The 17,083-nt window shown below is 59.0% G+C and overlaps 2 protein-coding genes across 3 annotated transcripts; one reads left to right on the top strand and one right to left on the bottom strand.

Moving 5' to 3' along the window:
• Positions 1-655: 655 nt before the first annotated feature.
• On the top strand, positions 656-6,570 carry LOC128840456 (cathepsin W-like). Its single transcript, XM_054034462.1, has 11 exons — positions 656-745; positions 1,283-1,349; positions 1,840-1,953; positions 2,410-2,543; positions 2,798-2,897; positions 3,606-3,686; positions 4,163-4,279; positions 4,739-4,803; positions 4,933-5,023; positions 5,157-5,215; positions 6,191-6,570. The coding sequence occupies exons 1-11, from the start codon at positions 656-658 to the stop codon at positions 6,302-6,304; spliced, it is 1,032 nt and encodes a 343-aa protein (XP_053890437.1). The 3' UTR covers positions 6,305-6,570.
• A 96-nt stretch (positions 6,571-6,666) lies between these two features.
• On the bottom strand, positions 6,667-16,321 carry BBS1 (Bardet-Biedl syndrome 1). Of its 2 annotated transcripts, none has more exons than XM_054034461.1 (17): positions 16,165-16,321; positions 15,622-15,698; positions 13,633-13,667; positions 12,983-13,255; positions 12,709-12,755; positions 12,296-12,334; positions 11,467-11,539; positions 11,085-11,216; positions 10,821-10,927; positions 10,205-10,325; positions 9,740-9,898; positions 9,391-9,460; positions 8,885-9,043; positions 8,258-8,391; positions 7,512-7,592; positions 7,294-7,380; positions 6,667-7,152 (listed from the first exon to the last, which is right to left on the bottom strand). In XM_054034461.1, exons 1-17 carry the CDS (start codon positions 16,194-16,196, stop codon positions 7,066-7,068), a joined length of 1,713 nt encoding a protein of 570 aa, XP_053890436.1. In that variant the 5' UTR covers positions 16,197-16,321; the 3' UTR covers positions 6,667-7,065. The 2 variants fall into 2 exon arrangements, with proteins under 2 accessions (XP_053890436.1, XP_053890435.1); XM_054034460.1 differs by having other exon boundaries at positions 7,458-7,592; positions 16,165-16,314.
• Between the last annotated feature and the right edge of the window lie 762 nt (positions 16,322-17,083).

The raw sequence follows: 17,083 nt of genomic DNA, 5'->3' as shown, positions 1-17,083 counted from the left end.
AACAGGGCCTGCCTCGCTAGCTAGACAGGCCGCAGGGTGGGGATTCAGTAGGGGGCACTCGCCCCTCACAATCAGTGCTGGCCCCAATGCCCTAGTGCAGCCCTATGGGGTGCTGCGCTGCGGGGGGTTCAGTAGGGGGTGCTATGTGCCTCACTTCTCCAGTGCAGTGTTACCTAGAGGTCACGGCTGATCCTTTCCCCTGGACTCAGGGTGCGGACCCAGGCATCCGGGCCGAATTTCAGCATGGCCAGGCTGGCCGCAAACAGAGATTCACTGTGCTGTGGCTTCCATAAGCGACTGTGCTCCTGAGGTCCCTGGATTCTGAGGGACTCTTACCTCCCATGGGGGGAGGGTGGTCACAGGGGATGGTGCCTCCCAGTAAATGTAGTAGCTGGAACTATGCCCCATTGTCCCCAAATCTGCCTCCCTCCATGGTGCGGACCCTGAGGGCACAGGAGCAGGTTTGAGGCTGCTTGGACGTCTGAAGCCCAACCCCCACACCTCGGATTCCCTCCCCCCCACACACACATCTGCTCCCCCACCCCCGGATCTCACACCTACAGCTCCTCTGCTCTGTGGTTTCCGCCACTCTTCTGCCTGCCCCTCCCCATATAACCCCCCAGGATGCCTGGGCAGGCACTGAGCAGCTACTGCCATGGGGCCTGGAGTCCTGAGTCCCTGTCTCCTGCTGCTGTGGGTCTGGGCCCTCCCAGCTGGCTCTGTCCTGCCCACCGAACTCAGCAAGGTAAGGGATGGAGGATGCACCTGGAGGGAGCAGTTTTGGGGCCGAGTGGGCCTGAAAGCCAGAGAAGGACAGAGAAGACACCGAGTGTCTGTGCCAAGACTCACTGGCTACTGTGCTGAGACCCAGCATTTGGTGCATGTGTGGAGAATCCAGGGACGGGGATTGGAGCCAGCACCCGAGAGAGGGAAAGGTCCTGTAGCCATTCCCCACCACTGTAGGCCAGTCTGTGCCTCATGCTCCTTGCACACTCCCCTATGCTCCATGTGCTCCCACACACACACCCAAACTGCACAGAAACCAACGCCCACCCACCCAGACGGGCATGTCCCCCCATCCACCCCAGACAGCAGTGGACTCCACCCCAAAGCAGGGATAGCCGGGAGCTGGGGTAGGGGTAGCAGGGGGCTGTGGGTGGGGATTGGGGGGCATTAGCAGAGCTGTGGGTAGCCGGGGGCTGGGAATGGGGATTGAGGCAGGGGCACTGGTTGCTGGGACGCCCCTTCGCTCCCCACAATCCTGCCGGTTTGTCCATTTCAGGCTGAAGTGACGCGAATGTTCAAGGATTTTATGATTCAGTTCAACAGAACCTACAGGAGCCCCGCAGGTGACGGACAGGAGTGGGGGGCTGTTGGTGTGGGGGGGGCAGGCGGCTCTTCCTGGGGCTGTTACCAAGGGGAGAACTTGGGGGGCAGCAGGGGGATGGATGGGGCTGAGGCGGGCTGGTCTGTCCACCCCCGATCCCCTTCTCCACGCCTCTGTGACCAGCCACCTCTGGGCCTGGCCTGGCCTGGCCTGCCCGCGGCTGGTGCAAGCCGCCTTCCCTGAGCCCTGCATGTTCCCCTCCCCCCAGGGCCGGGGGGATGCGCAGGAGGGGCGGGGGCTCCGCTGCTGTCTCGCTCTTTCTGTCACGCTGGTTTCACACCCAGCCCCCTGTGGTTCGGCTCTGTAGCTGGCAGCGGAAAGAGGTGCGGGAAGGGTGGAAAATCCCCGCCCCGATTTGTGCTGGGGGATGGGGTGGGGGATCAGGGTATCCGTTGCCACTGGCTAGGGGTGTCGTGCCCCCCAGTGCCCGTGACCCCCCCATCCCCCTCCAGAGCAGCGCAGACGCTTCGGGATCTTCACGCAGAGCCTGCTCGCGGCGCGGCGGCTGCAGGAGACGGAGCTGGGCACGGGGCAGTACGGGGTGACCCGCTTCAGCGACTGGACAGGTGGGGATCGACCCCAGCGCCTCCGAGCGCCGCATCCCTCTCCCGGGCAGCTCTGCACCCCTCTCTTCCCCTTCGCCCACCGCTCTGCACCCCTGCCATGCACCCCATTTCCTGCCCTGACCGCTCTGCACCCCACTTCCCCCAGCCCCACCGCTCTGCATCTTTCCCATGCACCTTCTCCCTTCCCCCTCCCACCGCTCTTCACTCCCCTTCCCCTGACCCCAACCGCTCTGCACTCCTCCCATGCACCTTCTCTGCCCCCGCTACTCTGCACTCCCTCCCTTCCCAGCCCCCACCACTCTTCATTCCCCTTCCCCACCCTGCACCCATCCCATGCACCTTCTCCCTTCCCCTGTCCCCACTGCTCTGCACCCCTTTTGCCTGCCTCCCACTGCTCTGCCCCCCTTACGCCTCCTTCCAGCACCCCCTCAGCGCCATCTCCCTTTGTCTCCCCAGATGAGGAGTTCCGGGGGATGTTCCGGAGCCCCCCGCCCCACACCATGCACCAGGCCCCCCAGCTCCCGAGGAAGAAGCTGCCCCCTTCCTGTGATTGGAGGAAGGCGGGGGCCGTGACCGCCGTGAAGAACCAGGTAGTTGTGCGAGGGGTGGGTTGGGACCCCCCCAGATGGGCAGTTAGATGGGGCAAGACAGGGGGAGCCATGGGGGGCTCAGTAATGACAAAATCGTTCCAGCCCCACCCCGCTCCCCACTGCTAACCCCAGGTGGCGCCCACTCCCTCAGCTGGGGCATTGGGGTCAGCGCTGAGGCTGGGGAGAGCGCCCCCTCCTGCCCTGCAGCACAGCACCCCCTAGCACCACGCTGGGCCTCACCCCTCTCTCTGCAGGGCGATAAGTGCCTCTCCTGCTGGGCCTTCGCTGCCGTTGCCAACATTGAGTCCCTCTGGAACATCCACTTCCACCAGCCCCGGAACCTCTCGGTGCAAGGTAGGGGCTGTGGGGAGCCCCGCCCCCTCGACTGGCACAGGGTGGGGCACCCCAGCACTGCCCTGATGTGTGCAGCAGCCCCACAGGCCGGGACGAATGGGGGGCACAGAGAAGGGGGCGCCTGGGACTGTTGTAAACTCTGTGCCCTTCCCAGCTGTGAGAGGGGGGAAGAGAGAGAGAGAGTGTGTGTGTGTGAGAGAGAGAGAGAGAGAGAGAGTAAAGTACCCACTTCACTTCCTGTTCCAAACTGGGAGCTTGTAACCCTTGATGGGCCTGGGAGCAGGCTGGGTGCGTGGGGTATACAGGGACCATGTCTCCATGCATGGGGGTTCACATATTTTCACCCCATTAGCACTCACTGGGGTGGGGGGACAGTCCCACCACAGACTTGCCTCCTAGTAGGCTAGGATCCCATCACCGACCTTTCCCCGCCCCCCCACCCCCAGTCTACTATCAGCTGAGCCCTGCCCATGGAACTCTCCCCCACCAGATGTTAAAGCAGGGAGTGGCAGATGCTGAGTCTCTCCATGCAGGGGTGGGTTGATCACCCCGCTGGGAGCCACTGTGAGACGTCCCGCCTGTCGGATGAGCCTGTGCCCACTGGGGTCTTTCCTGGTCAGTGTGCGCCACCCAGCAGGAGCAGGATCCCAGGGTCTGACTGGGGTGAGGGGGAGCTGGCTTGGTGCTCACCCACTACTTCCCTTGCAGAGGTGTTGGACTGCAGCTGGTGCGGAGCGGGGTGCAAAGGGGGCTACGCATGGGACGCCTTCACTACGGTGCTGCACAAGCGTATGTAGGCACTGGAGGGACGTGGGGTCCTTTACCCTGCAGACAATAAAGCCCCCCACAGCTCCCAGGACTGTCCCCTATTCACTCCTCACAACTGTTTACTGTGAGGATACTTTAGTGCATGGAGACTCATCACCACAGGTGCTGCACAGACCCCTTGACTGAGATTGGGGCCCCCAGACCAGTCTGCAGCCCCCATCACCAGACGCTGTGCAGACCCTGACTGAGATTGGGGCCCCCATCACGCCAGGTGCTGCATGGACCCTGACCCAGACTGGGAGCAATTTTCCCGATACTGTATACAGAAGGGCGACCCCTCTTCACTCTCTGACCCTGCTCTGGCCACACTCTTTGTGACAGGTTGAATTTGCGGGGAGGGGGTTTACTCTGATCCGAGTCAAGAACAGGGGAAGGATAGAGCAGGGAATGAGGCGCTCTGGGCCCATCCCAGACCTTTCACATACACTCCCTCCCAGGTGGTCTGACCAGCGAGGATGCCTACCCCTACACAGGGAGACAGGAGACATGCCACAACCTCAATGAGCCGGCTGCCTATATCCAGGGCTTCCAGACACTACCTGGAGATGAAGAGGGTGAGGCCTGTGGGGGAGAGGGGTTGGGGTGGGGCCAGCACTGGGGCCAGGGGAGAGTGGGCCATTCAGGGGGGAGTGGTGGGGGACAAAGGGAGCAAGTGAGGGGCATTAGAATTAGAAGGTGACAAAGAGGGCTAGGGGGGAGGGGAGGAAAGCAGGGCCAGAACTGATCAAACCTGGTCAGTTTCCAGGCAGCTGTGCATGGGCAGGAGGGTGCATGGGGTGATGTGTGTGAAACCAACAAGGGGCTGGTTAGTTTCATGCTTCCCCCTGGGGGAGCTCTGAGCAGCAGAGGGGGAATGTGAGGGATGCAGGGGGCCCAGAGAACACAGGGAGGGGTGAGGGCGACTGTAGCCAGTGTGTGGGGACAGCAGCAAACTGGTAGGGCCATGCCTGGGTCAGGGGTGTTTGTTCCTGGGTCATCATCCTCACCCAGTACATTTGGGTTTTCTCTTGTAGAAATAGCTGCACACGTCGCAAGCACAGGCCCAATCACAGTTACCCTGAACTCAGCTGTCATGAAGGTACGTGCCACCCAATTAGCAATGCAGGAGAAGCCCTCTGGCTACTCAGCCCATCCCTTGGTGACCCAACCACTAAGCCTCCCCCCAACCCCCCTGACTCACTTTCCACTCATTTTTGTTCCTCTTCAGAATTATCAAAATGGCATCTCCCAGCCCTCCGTGATGAGCTGCAGTCCAGACCAGATGGATCATGTTGTCCTGCTGGTTGGCTACGGGCATGGTGAGTGGGGATGGGCAGTGCAGGGGTTTGGATTTGGGTGAGATGGGGTTAAATGAAGTGAGGGTTTGGCAGGGGACTCAGCTGTCAGAAACACTAAGACCACTGTGCCTTTCTCTTCACCAATTCATTTCAGAGAAGAAAATGCAGTACTGGATCATCAAGAACTCCTGGGGGGAAGACTGGGGAGAGGAGGTGAGTGGGGAGTGCATGGGACTGCCCCCAGGGCAGTGCTGGCTGTGAGGGTGTGGGCTGGTTTTGTCTGAAGGAGGCTGTGCTGTGGGATCCTATAGAGACGGACTCTGGGTGGGGTGCAGGGACTGTTTATACAGGGATCCCCTGCCTAATGCTAAGACACAGCCCCCACTGGGGTGAGGTGTGGGCTTTTATTATACCAGGAGTGGCCAACCTAAGCCTGAGAAGGAGCCAGAATTTATCAATAAACATTGCCAAAGAACCACAGTAATACATCAGCAGCCCCCCATCAGCTTCTCCGCCCCCGGATTCCCAGCGCCTCCCGTCCACTGGCAGCCCCACCAATCAGCGCCTTTCCCCTTCCTCCCCATCAGCTGTTTTGTGGTATACAGGAGGCTCTAGGGTGTGAGGGGGGAGGAGTGAGGGCACAACAGGCTCAGGGGAGGAGTGGGAAGGGGTTGAGTTGGGGCAGGGCCTGTGGCAGAGCAGAGAGCACCCACCGGCACATTGGAAAGTTGGCGCCTGTAGCTCCAGCCCCGGAGTCAGTGCCTATATAAGGAGCCACATATTAACTTCTGAAGAGCCACGTGTGGATCGGAGCCACAGGTTGGCCACCCCTGTATTATCCACTCCCTGTCCAGGTTCAGACCCCGTTCCAGTTTGATGCAAAGGCGGAGTGAGGGTTTGTCTACATTTAAACCGCTAACATCCCACAGCTGCTTCGCCACCTCCACCAGTGGCAGGGGTTCTCCTGTCACTGAAGTTCATCCACCTCCCTGAGAGGCGGGAGAATTCTTCCATCCACCTAGCGCAGGCTACTGCGGGGACAGGGCCGCACGGCTATGTCTCTCGGAGTGTGTGGATTGTTACACCCCCGAGAGAGCTATGCCAATGTCAGTTCCCGGTGTAGAGCAGCCCTAGGTGAGGAAAGACTGTCCAGTACCATCTGTCCCTAACTGCGTGTCCCCTCGGCAGGGCTATTACCGTCTCCATCGCGGCAGTAACGCCTGCGGCATCACCACGTTCCCTGTAACAGCCACCGTCCACCGCGTTGGGGCTCCGGGACATGAAGTCCACTGCCCGCCCTGAAGGGGGTGCTGCTGCTGCCGAGAGCCTGCTGACTCCCTGCCAAGACCCCTGCCACCGCCAAGACAGAACTAACTGGGGCCACGGGCCTTCCCTGGGTGATGCGGGGAATGAATTTGATACTCAGAGTGCTCTAGCTCCATCCCCACAGGTACCCAGAGCTGGGCTCGGCCCTTCCAGCAACACTGCCTCCAGGCGAATGCTCCTTCCCTTTGCTGCAGCAGCGAAAGGGTCCTGTGAAACTGCCATTAAACTGCTTTTATGTGCTGTGTGTGTGGCCCCTTTGATGGGGGGAGGTTGTTTAATTGTTAACTTGAGTGTACCACCCGACTCCCCCCATGCTACGCACTCCACACACCAGCACCCTCGTTACAGCAACGGTGCTGGCTTTATTGAGATGCTACGATCACAGCTAAGGGGGTTTCCAGGTGCTCCCCCAGGGCCATGATGGGGGAGAAACACCCCTTTCCCCAGCAGCTCTTAATTCCAGCCTGGGCATAAGACCTCCCCCCACCACCTCTGATGTAAGGAGCTGGCCTGATCCCAGACAAAGCAGCTGGGTCTGCACCCCAGGTGGCGGTTTGGGGGAGCAGCAACCCTGACACCCCACTCTACATGGTCCCAAGTCAGCAATGTGCACCCTGGGGGCAGCTGGTGGGTCACTGCACAGCAGGGGGCCTCGGCTCCCAGTCCTGGCTCTGATCCAGTGAGGGCTCCTATGGGATCTACTGCAGCTCTAGTCTCTATCGCCCCCCAGAGGCGGTTCAGGCAGCAACCAGGCCCTCACTCACTGGCATGTTGATATGGGCAGTCAGCAAGGGCATGCTCTGGCCCTCCCGCAATACAAACACCTGCAAGAGAGAAGACAGAGCACCCAGCGCTGAGATGCAGCCACCTCTGGGTCCTAACCCCCACCCACCCACACCAGGAGGGAGGTGGGAGCATTTTAAAGGGTCAGGCATCTCTCTGCTGTGGGGTGTCCCTGTACAAACCTTGATGACGTCTGAGATCCCCTTGTCGCTCAGACACTCCACAAAGGTTTCAATGGGGTAGTTCAGTCCCGGGACCAGCATGGGGGCCTGTAGAGAGACAAAGCTGAGTCAGTCAGAGTGCAGGGGCCTGTAGGGGTGGTCAGAGGTGTTGGGGGTGGGGGTACCTTGAAGAAGGCTCTCTTCATGGCATAGAGGCTCTGGTCGTAGAGGAAGCTCACCAGCAGGTTGATGGAGGGGCGCCCAGCTGACGTGTTCTGAATGTGGAGGGTCAGTTTGAAGGTGGGGCCGATGCCCTGGACCTGGGGAAGTGGGGGGTGGGGTAGATCCTGAGCATAGGTTCAGTGCAAAGGAGAGAGGAGTCCTTGATCCCAGAGCCAATCCAGCCAGCCTGGGGTTGCAGGGGCGGGGGGGGGAGGGGGTTCTCCATCACAGGAGTCACAAGAAGGGACCCCTGGAAATCTAAAGAGATGATTGAATCCCAAATCTCACCCCCACCATTCCGGAGTTCAGCCCAGATCTGCTCACGGACCTAGAGCCACATGCCCTCTGGATTGGAAGCCCCAAGCGATGGAGAGATCCCTGCCCTCTGTTGTCCGAAGGGCAAATCCCTCTCCCTATTAAACACTGGCTGTGGCTGACGGTAGCTCCTGGCTCTTGCTCAGACTTTGTCTGCGACCTTCATGAACCCCCTGCTCCCACAAATTCCCCCACTATGCAGAGAGACCGGGACAAGCCCCCTCAGGACCTTCTCTCAGAGGAACTCTTCCACTAGGGCTCCCTGAGGCCCAGGGTTTCCATTGTTCGCGTGGCTCCTCGCTGACCCCTCCCCCGTGGGTCAGTATCCTTGTGGAAGAACAGCCTCCTCCTGCGCAATCCTGAATTTCCTCACCCCGTCTCCTGGCTCCCTCCAAATGCCCCATACCCTCCTCATTCCAAGGGTCTGGTGTCCCCATGACCCACTCACCACGGCATTCATCTTAAGGGGCTCCTGCAGTGTGGATGTGACGGGCACCAGGCTGGACTCCAGCGCCTTGACATAGGCCCGGGCTGCCATGAGCCGCAGCCGGTACAGGTCCATCTGGAACACGCGGTGCATGGCTGGCGAGGGGTGAAGGGACAGCGAGGACAGACAGTCAGCCTGGGGCCAGCAGCCAATCAACAAGGGGGATCTCTACCAATCACAACGGATCTTGGCTTTATGCCTTATCTGCAGCACAGGGCCCTTTAGTGTCGCTCCGCTGGCACCAGGGTCAGCCCTGAGTCCCCATCCTGCTCCCTGCAGCACAGCGCCCCCAGTGGCTGGCCAGTGCATTTGCATGGACATGCTGAGTTGGTACGTAAATCCCAGTCCAGTGGCTTCTCTCTTTCCCATGGTTGATGCTCAGAGTGGGACTGGTGACTCTACGGCTGGGCGCATGGGAGGAGATTCATGGCCGGGGGAGCATGGGAAATGGAATGGGAGATGCCCCACCTCGCCTCCCACCCCTAATCTCTATTCCCCCTCCTCATTTCCCTACACCCCAAGCTGCTCCATCCTCAACCTGCCTACAAGAAGTCCCCCTCCTCAACCCACCATTCCTGCCCTACTCACCCACAGCATTCTCGCGCTCCCGCAGCGTCTGGTCCACGTACAGCCTGGTCTTCTTGGGCACGCTGAGTCGGATGCTCTGGGCCACAGGAGGGCCCAGCGACGTGTCCTTCTCCTCAAACACGGCCGTGCGCTTCAGGATCTTGATGATCAACCCCCCGCCTGCGGGGTGGGACCACCACAAATGGGCACAAAGGTCCTGAATCCCCTCTCCCTGGATCAGACCTGTGGGCCTATCCCCCATGGTGTACTGTCTCCTTAATAACCCTTGCTGCACTGCACTGTCCCACGGGAGTTGAATTCCTTCCTGACCCACCAGCTGGAGCCCAGCTGATGCCCAGATGCCTGAGAGTAGAATTTCTAAGCTAGGGTCAGGGTGTCCTTACAGATGGGGCTGGGCAGGGTGTCCTGCACACAGCCGGCAGCATCCCCTGCAGGGTGCATTCACTATTGCACAGAAGCAATTGCACGGAACTGAATGGTGCCCACCCGGCATGCCCCTTGCCTACCTTTAGTCGTCATGATCAGGGTGTTGTCCTCACGCCCATAGCGGCCAAAGCAAATGCTGGTGACCACGTCCTGTGGGGGAGCGAGGGGGGGGTGGAAATGGGATATCAGGCAGCTCGGCCAGTGTCCTGGCTCCCCCATAACCATCAGACCCACAATCCTGGCTCCTAGCCACCTCACTCTAACCCACTAGACCCCATTCCCTTCTCAGAACCAACGATAGAACTTAAGAGGCCTGGCTCCCAACCTCCTGCTCTAGCCCATGAGACCTTACTCTCCACCCAAAGCTGGGGTAGAACCCAGAAGTCCTGCATTAACCCTGGCACTGGCTTTGCTTGGTGGGAAAGTTACCTGCGTGCGGATGATGTCCACAAGGTTTTTGTCCCGGTACATGTGCACCTCCTGGTTGGCCAGACCTACCATCACGGCCTGGAAGCCGCGTGATTTCTGGTCTAGGAGGCTCATAGTCATTAGTGGGGCTGGCAGATAGACTGTCCACAGCTTCTTCCCCTGTAAGAGAAAGAGATCTGGCACTCAGCTGTAACCATTTCTGGTGCAAGACTGTTTATCTGCCTCTGGGATGGGGGAGGGGGACTATTTATACAAGGATCCCTTGCGTGCCACCCCTGTGACACTGGCCCCCTTAGCAGACCAGACCTAGAATGGAGCTATGGAGATCTCCAGCTGGTCCCCCCAGGGAGAGGCACCTTGGTAACAGCTGGTGTAGGGAGCAGATCTGGGGGCACACAGGTTCCAAGACCTGCCCAGCTGCCCCACCCCTAGTGCCCCGTAGCAGGTGCCCTCACCCACTCCCACCTTCTGTGTATAGCCCTGCAGGGTTTCGTCAGAGCAGCCGGCCACGATATTCTTGTGTACCCGCACCAGCCCCACGGGCTGGGCACTCAGCTCGATGCAGTACTTGGGCCGCTTGGATTCCCTGGAGTGGGAAGGGAGGGCAGACAGGTCAGTGCCAGCCCGCCCCAGTGCTTGCTGCCCCACCCAGCTCCCTCCTTGCACCCCTGCCTTGTGGTCTCCCGTCACTCCCCCACCCACCCCCTGTGCCCAGGGAATGGGCACAGACAGGCCTCACTCGTAGGGATGTTACAGCAAGACCAAACCTTCAGGCATCGGGACTTGGCTGAGCCCTTGCCTGGAGGGAATCATCTCTATGGGAGAGCGCTACAAAGAGAGGTGCATTATGGGCAACTGGCATGGGTGGCTGTTGGGCAGTGGGGCAGCAGAGAGGCAGAGTATTGGGATAAGCCCATGGGTCTGATTGGAGAGGGAAGGGAATACCAAGCTGGAAAGGACCATAGGTCTGATCCGGGGGAGGAGGAGACATACCAGGTTCCTTATCTTATGTTCCTCAGCACTCCCCTGCCTTCCCCTTTGCCCCATTCCAGCCCCAGGCTCCACGACAGATGGCTGTCACCTGCGCAGGATGTAGATGCTCCCGTCCCGGCAGGCCACCGTGACCCGGTACTCCACATCAAATTGCCCCATCACGTCCAGGAAGGCTGGCACGCTCGGCAACGTCATCTGCAACAGCAAATGGAGAGCTGGGGCAGCCCCACACCCATGGGAACGAGCTATATATGAGCAGGGGTCCCTTGCCTGGTGCTGAGATGCAGCCACCTCTGGTGTGGGATGCGGGGACTGTTTATATACAGACCCCCTTACCCGGCACCCCACTCACCTTGGCCAAGATAGTGAAGGCCTCAGGGTCCAGGATGAGGACATCGGCGCTCTCTGTCCCTATCACCAGGCAGCTGACCGCATCCTCATCCGCCATGTTCTTCTTCAGCGTGCTCATGCAGGTGATGACAGTCTGGACAGGGAGATGGGCATGAACCTCCCCTTCCCCAATCCCCCTCTCTACCAAGGGTGGGCAGTGCCAGTCTCCTCAGGGGCATACTGGGAAGTAAGGGTACCCGGATGGCCCTTCTGGGACCCGCAAGTCATCGGTGGGGAACTGGCAATGCTAGAATACCCCTTTTCTCTAACCCCCACCCCACCGAGTCCCCTACTCTGGGAGGGTCCACTGGGAAGTTTTCCCCAGACCCAGGGCAGGGACCCACCTGGCGCTTGATCGGTTGCCCCTTATGTAGGTTCACAAAATTCTCCATCTCTGGTACATCTTGGGCCAGGAACCTAGGGGTGGGGGAGACAGAGAAGGGGATTGTGGGATAGTGACACAGCCTCCTCTGGCCCAGTGTCCCCCCTACCCCTTAGAACAGGAGCTCTGCTGCCGAGAGCCTTTCAAGCTTTGGGAAAACATCCCCGCTCCCGGCCTATGCTCCTCACACCACCCGCCTCCCCCACTGCCGAGCTTTCTCCCTGACCCCCACCTCCCTGGCTTGTTCTCCCCACACCACCCACCTCCCCCACTGCCAAGATCCCTCCCCGACCCCCACCTTCCCGGCTTGTGCTCCCCACACGACCCTTGTCACACAACCGCCTCCCCCACTGCCGAGATCCCTCCCCGATCCCCCCCGCCCCAGGTTGTGCTCCCTACACCACCCACCTGCCCTACTGCCGAGATCCCTCCGCGATCCCTCCCTTAGCTTGTGCTCCACTCACCACCCGCCTCCCCCACTGCTGAGATCCGTCACCTCCCAGTCTTGTGCTCCGCACGCTACCCGCCTCCTCTACTGCTGAGATCCCTCCCTGATCCCCAATCCCCAGCCTGTGCTCCCTACACCATCTGCCTTCCCCGTTGCCAGGATTCAGCCCTGACCCCTTCACACATTCTCCTTTGGCCACCAGCCTCAATCTCCCTGCTCCAATCCCCTACAAAAATCAGGCTCCTAGAGCTCCCAGCCCACGTTTTTGGTGCTAGCCAGGAAATCGCTGGAGGGTGAGGTGCTCATGCCACTCCTTGCCCTCAGTGGTACCATATGGCCTTACCTCAGTGATCGTACCGACAGGGGGATTTCCGCCTTGTCCCTGACACACACCAGGAGAGGAAGATGTTGAACAGAGAGGAAGACATTGGACAGAAACTCAATACGATACATTCACCATCACAGACCCTGCCATCCACAACCCAGAACAGAACACTGGAGTCCTGATTTCCCACCCCCTCTACTGTAACCACTAGATCCCACTCCCCTCCCAGAGCTGGGGATAGAACCCGGGAGTCCTGGCTCTCAGCATGCCGGCTCTAACCTCGAGGATCTCCCCAGAGTCCACACCCAGGGATCGAATGTTAAATGCCTCTGGCATTAGCTCCCAGCACTTGCTAAGCCAAGGACCAGGACGGAGTTTTTGGGGGGGCATGGTGATATGACAGTCCATGGGGGGGAGGAAGAGAGACTCACCGGATCCCCTCCAGCATTTCCTTCAGAGTCAGGGGGTCGATCATGTCCTGGAACGAGATGCAGATAGAGAGAGATGGGAAGGCACATGACTATAAGCTGGGAATAGAACCCAGGAGTCCTGGCTCCAAGCCCCTCCATTTTAACCACTAGACTCCACTCCCAGAGCTGGGTCTGATGTGGAGTGCCAGGGAGGGGTGGGCCCATTGGTTTGAGGTGGGGGACAGGGGTGTGGACTGGTACCCTGGGATGGCCATGCCACCCCCCACCTGCTCACCTCCTTGGCCTGCTCCCAGACATCCAGCTCCAGGGGGTTGGCATCCAGGGGGGGCAAGGTAAATTTGAAGTAGGGCCGCAGGTTCTTGTAGACATAGACAAATGGGCCGGAGGTCACAGCCACGGCAGGCGTGCGTGGCTCATTCTGGTCCATCAGGAAGGTGACAATAGCAGACGGCAGGTCCAACAAGGTGCTCTCGCTGACCAGCCCTGTGCCCCGGTACACCTTCAGCCTCATGATGTGCCCAGCCATGCCCAGGTCACCCACCACCAGCTGTGGGGGGGGAGGAGACAGAGACAGAAGGGCAGTGCTGGGGGGTCCTCACCCCCACCCCAGGGCAGCTCCCACCTTCTGGGCTGGGCACAGGCACCCTCACTCCCTCCTGCCCAGAGAGGCAACCAGCCCAGAATACTCACTCCCACCCCAAGAGACAACCCCCACCCTAAATGTCTGCCCCCATCCCGCCCCAAGAGACACAATCCCCATCCAGATGCTGTTTGCCCCTGGGGGGGGTGGGGTGCCAAAGCCAGGGTGGAGTGTGAGGGATACCAGGCTGATCTGGGAGGTGGTGGTGGGGGGAGGTACCAGGCTGGATAGGCCCATTGCCTGGGGGTTGGGGTGGGGGGGGCAGGCAGGCCAGCCTTCCTCACCTTGTACTCTCCATCACCATGCAGGTCAGCCAGTGCTGGAACAAAAGACAGATGTGGAGTCAGCATCCCTGACAACCTCCCCCCGTGCTAAACAGGTCCAGCCATGCCCAGTATCTGCATGGGAGACCAAGGGGACGCTCTCCCCTCCCAATTAATGCTGACCACAGTGCCCCAGCGTAGTGACAGGGGGCACTGTGCTGCAGGGAGTGGAATTAGTAGGAGGTGTTCTCTCCTCGCAGATGCGTTGGCTCATTCCATACCAACTGAGGAGGCTTGTGCTCCAGAGCCATGTAATAATTTGAAGGACTTTGAGATGAAAGGGGCTCTGGAAACATGGAGTGTAAGAGCATGACTGGGAGCCAGGACTCCTGGGTTCTATCCCCAACTCTGGGAGGGGAGTGGGGACTAGTGGTTAGAGCAGATGGGATGGGAGCCAGGACTCTTGGGTTCTATCCCCAGCTCTGTAAGGCAGACCATCTAACCACTATGCTCAGTGCTCTGTAACCACAGGGCTGTGTCTATCACTGCTGTGCGTCTGGTTCCCCTCTGGGATGCTCTCAGCAGGGTCTCATAAATGTCCACAAGTGGCATGAAAGGTCGGGGGATATACCCTAGGGGAGACCCCTGTAATGGGTGGCCCTCCACAGGCCCTAGCTAGCATGAGCCCAGCAGTATTAGTCATTATCCCTAGCAGCACAGCTCCCATCCATCTTCCCCTCCCAGGGACGTTAGTGGTGGACACGATGAAGGCAAAGTGCCATAGAAGGGGTTAGAGAGACAAGGTATTGGACCAACTTCTGTTGGTGAGAGAGACAAGTTTTCAAGCTACACAGAGCTCTTCCTCAGGTGTGGGAAAGGTACTCTGAAAGTGTCTCTCTCTCTCACCGGCACAAGTTGTTCCAATAAAAAATATTCAATCCCCCACCTTGTCTCGCTAATATCCTGGGACTGACAAAGCTACAACTACACTGCATACAACAATTAGAAAGGATTACACAGGGCCCTGGAAGCCAGGGCTGCTTGCTATGCAATACAGTTAGTTATTTAATGGTGATCCGAGGCAGGCTGGGAACCAAGCTTCTCACCTCAGCTTTGGAAGGGGAGTGGGGTCCAGGAGGTTAGAACTGGGGGGCTAGGACTCCTGGGTTTATCCCCAGTTCTGGGAGGAGATAATGAACACAGTTATAAGGTTTTCTTCCCAGCACTATCAGGAATGCAACAGCTGCTTTCCAATGAGTTCTCCTTGGAGGACCTAGAGATGTGGAGCTGGGGCTCTGTCACTGAAGGGTTGGAGGGGGTTAAATCCTTAATGGAGAACACTTTCCTGCCAACCAGGCCTCAGGCCTCAGAGTTAAATAAGCATCAGACCGTCCCCTTCATTGCCTTTCCCTGTGTTTTTAAGTTCCACGTCCTGTTTGCTGTGGCTGTGCGTCTCACACACTCACCTTGAGAGACAGGAGACTATGGAGTCCCATTCCCATTGAGTGTTAACAAACCTGGGTGGGTGGGAGGGAGGGAGGGTTTATTTCGTATTCCCAGGGTTGGGATCCCATGGCTCTGTACATAACTATGCTTTGCCATCCGCCAGCACCACACGTGCTTAAGTGACCTTGAGAAGAGCTTCCTTTGCAAGGTACCTCACTAAGTTATTGATGGAGAATGTGGGGGGCAGATAAGGGAAGGGACTTATCTAAGCACCTACAGAGACAACATGGCAGGGGCAGGAACAGAACCCAGCTGTTTGGATTCTCAGTACCCCACCACCCACACATTATAACCACTGGAATAGAAACAAAAAGTCCTGATTCCCAGCCCCCCTCCAATCTAACCACTAGCCCTCACTCACCTTGCAGAGCCAGAACTCCTGGCCCTTTTCCCCCTCCCTCCCCACCTCTAACCACTCAATGGGCCTCCACCCAGGAGAATCCCACTGGCCCATTCCCCAGCTCTCTCAGCTCAGGGCACTTTATGGGAGGATCCTGGACTTACCGACGCAGGAGGAGAAGGTGTAGAGATTGGCCATGGGGTCATAATGGGCATCCAGCCATTTGGAGTTGGCTTCATTACTGGAGAGGGACGTGGACAGGGTGGGGACACAAAGAGACAGGTAGACACAGAGCGACAATGAGAAACTGGGATATATTTCAATCAACACATAGAACAGAAATTCCAGCTACCCCAATGCCTCCCCATCTGCTCAAACCACTAAAGCTCACTCCCCTCCTAGAGCTGGGCTAGAACCCAGGAGTCCTGGCTCCCAGCATCTCCCCTACTCTAACCACTGGACCCCCCTCTCCTCCTAGAGCTGGGATAGAACCCAGGAGCCCTGGCTCCCAGCCCCTCCCCTACCCTAACCACTGGCCCCCACTCTCCTCCTAGAGCTGGAATAGAACCCAGGAGTCCTGGCTCCTGGCTCCCAGCCCCTCCCTGCGCTGGGAAGAGGATCCCAGTCATTGCCACCCCCAGTTAACCAGGCCCATGAAAGACGGGTTCAGGGATCACCAACACAGCCCCACCCACACCCACACCCACCTCTCGCTGCTGGAGGAGGAGGCGGCCGCCATGTCCTTCTGCAGGACTGGCAGAATCTGTTGCTACGGCAACCCAATGGCTGTGGATGGGAGTAACCGGAAAACAGTCCCCTAGCCAGATACGGTGTCGCACTCAAAAGAATCCTTCCGGGGGAGACTAACCCTAGCAACTCAGGGTTCCGTATCCGCCTCGCCTCCCTCCCCACATCCTCCCCCACTGACTCTGGGGCGCTCGGCGACGGGAAAGGGGCGGGCAGAGAGTGGAAGCAGAGCAGCTCCTGCAAGGGAGGAGTCACCCCAAGAACCTGACTTCCTCCTGGATCCAGCCTCCAAGGGACAAGATGGTCCCCCTAGGAGCTATGGTGGGAACCCCAACTTGACTGACCCACAGTACAGGCACCAGTGCCGGTGTCCCCAGGAGGGGAAAGGCCCTGTATCCCATACCCCCGCACCAACCAGTCCCTCCCAGGCCCGAGGCCCAGATCAGAGCCAGCAGCCCCTTCCCCTGCCCCCTAAGCCAGCTGGGCCACTCTCCTTTGAAAATGAGAGGCTGAAATGCACGGGTCTGGCTCCTGGAGATCCCAGCTGAGCTGAGGCCGGGCCCAGATACTTCATACGGCTCTGCAGAAAGAGGATCACCCCCTGTGACATGACAGGAAAGGGAATGAGCAGGGGAATTCAGAGATTCCATGCCCAAAACAGACTACCACACCCATCCAGCCCAAGCCCTCCAGCACACACCGGCTGTATCATTTCTCCCAGGTGCTGGATTAAAGTAAGATGTCTCGTTAAAGGCTCCAAGCCATGGTGAATCCCTCCACCTCTTTGGGGAAGCCCTTTGAATGGCTGTGGAACTTGCATCTGAGATCAAGGTTAAATCGGTCTAAATTCAACTTCCAGCTGTTGGGTCTTGCTATGTC

Source organism: Malaclemys terrapin, chromosome 7 (genome assembly GCF_027887155.1).
Source record: "Malaclemys terrapin pileata isolate rMalTer1 chromosome 7, rMalTer1.hap1, whole genome shotgun sequence".
In the NCBI taxonomy this organism is placed as follows: Eukaryota; Metazoa; Chordata; order Testudines; family Emydidae; genus Malaclemys; species Malaclemys terrapin.
The sequence above is the reverse complement of the archived record's forward strand: the minus strand, read 5'-3'. Positions and strand labels throughout refer to the sequence as shown.

Coding starts and splice junctions, on each gene's coding strand:
- BBS1 (XM_054034460.1), bottom strand. CDS start 16,196: ATGGCGGCCGCCTCCTCCTCCAGCAGCGAGAG. Junction 9,899..10,204: donor TGCAGGGCTATACACAGAAG/GTGGGAGTGGGT, acceptor TTTCTCTTACAG/GGGAAGAAGCTGTGGACAGT. Junction 7,153..7,293: donor GGATCTCAGACGTCATCAAG/GTTTGTACAGGG, acceptor TCTCTCTTGCAG/GTGTTTGTATTGCGGGAGGG.
- LOC128840456 (XM_054034462.1), top strand. CDS start 656: ATGGGGCCTGGAGTCCTGAGTCCCTGTCTCCTGCTGCTGTGGGTCTGG. Junction 1,350..1,839: donor AACCTACAGGAGCCCCGCAG/GTGACGGACAGG, acceptor ATCCCCCTCCAG/AGCAGCGCAGACGCTTCGGG. Junction 5,216..6,190: donor GGGAAGACTGGGGAGAGGAG/GTGAGTGGGGAG, acceptor TCCCCTCGGCAG/GGCTATTACCGTCTCCATCG.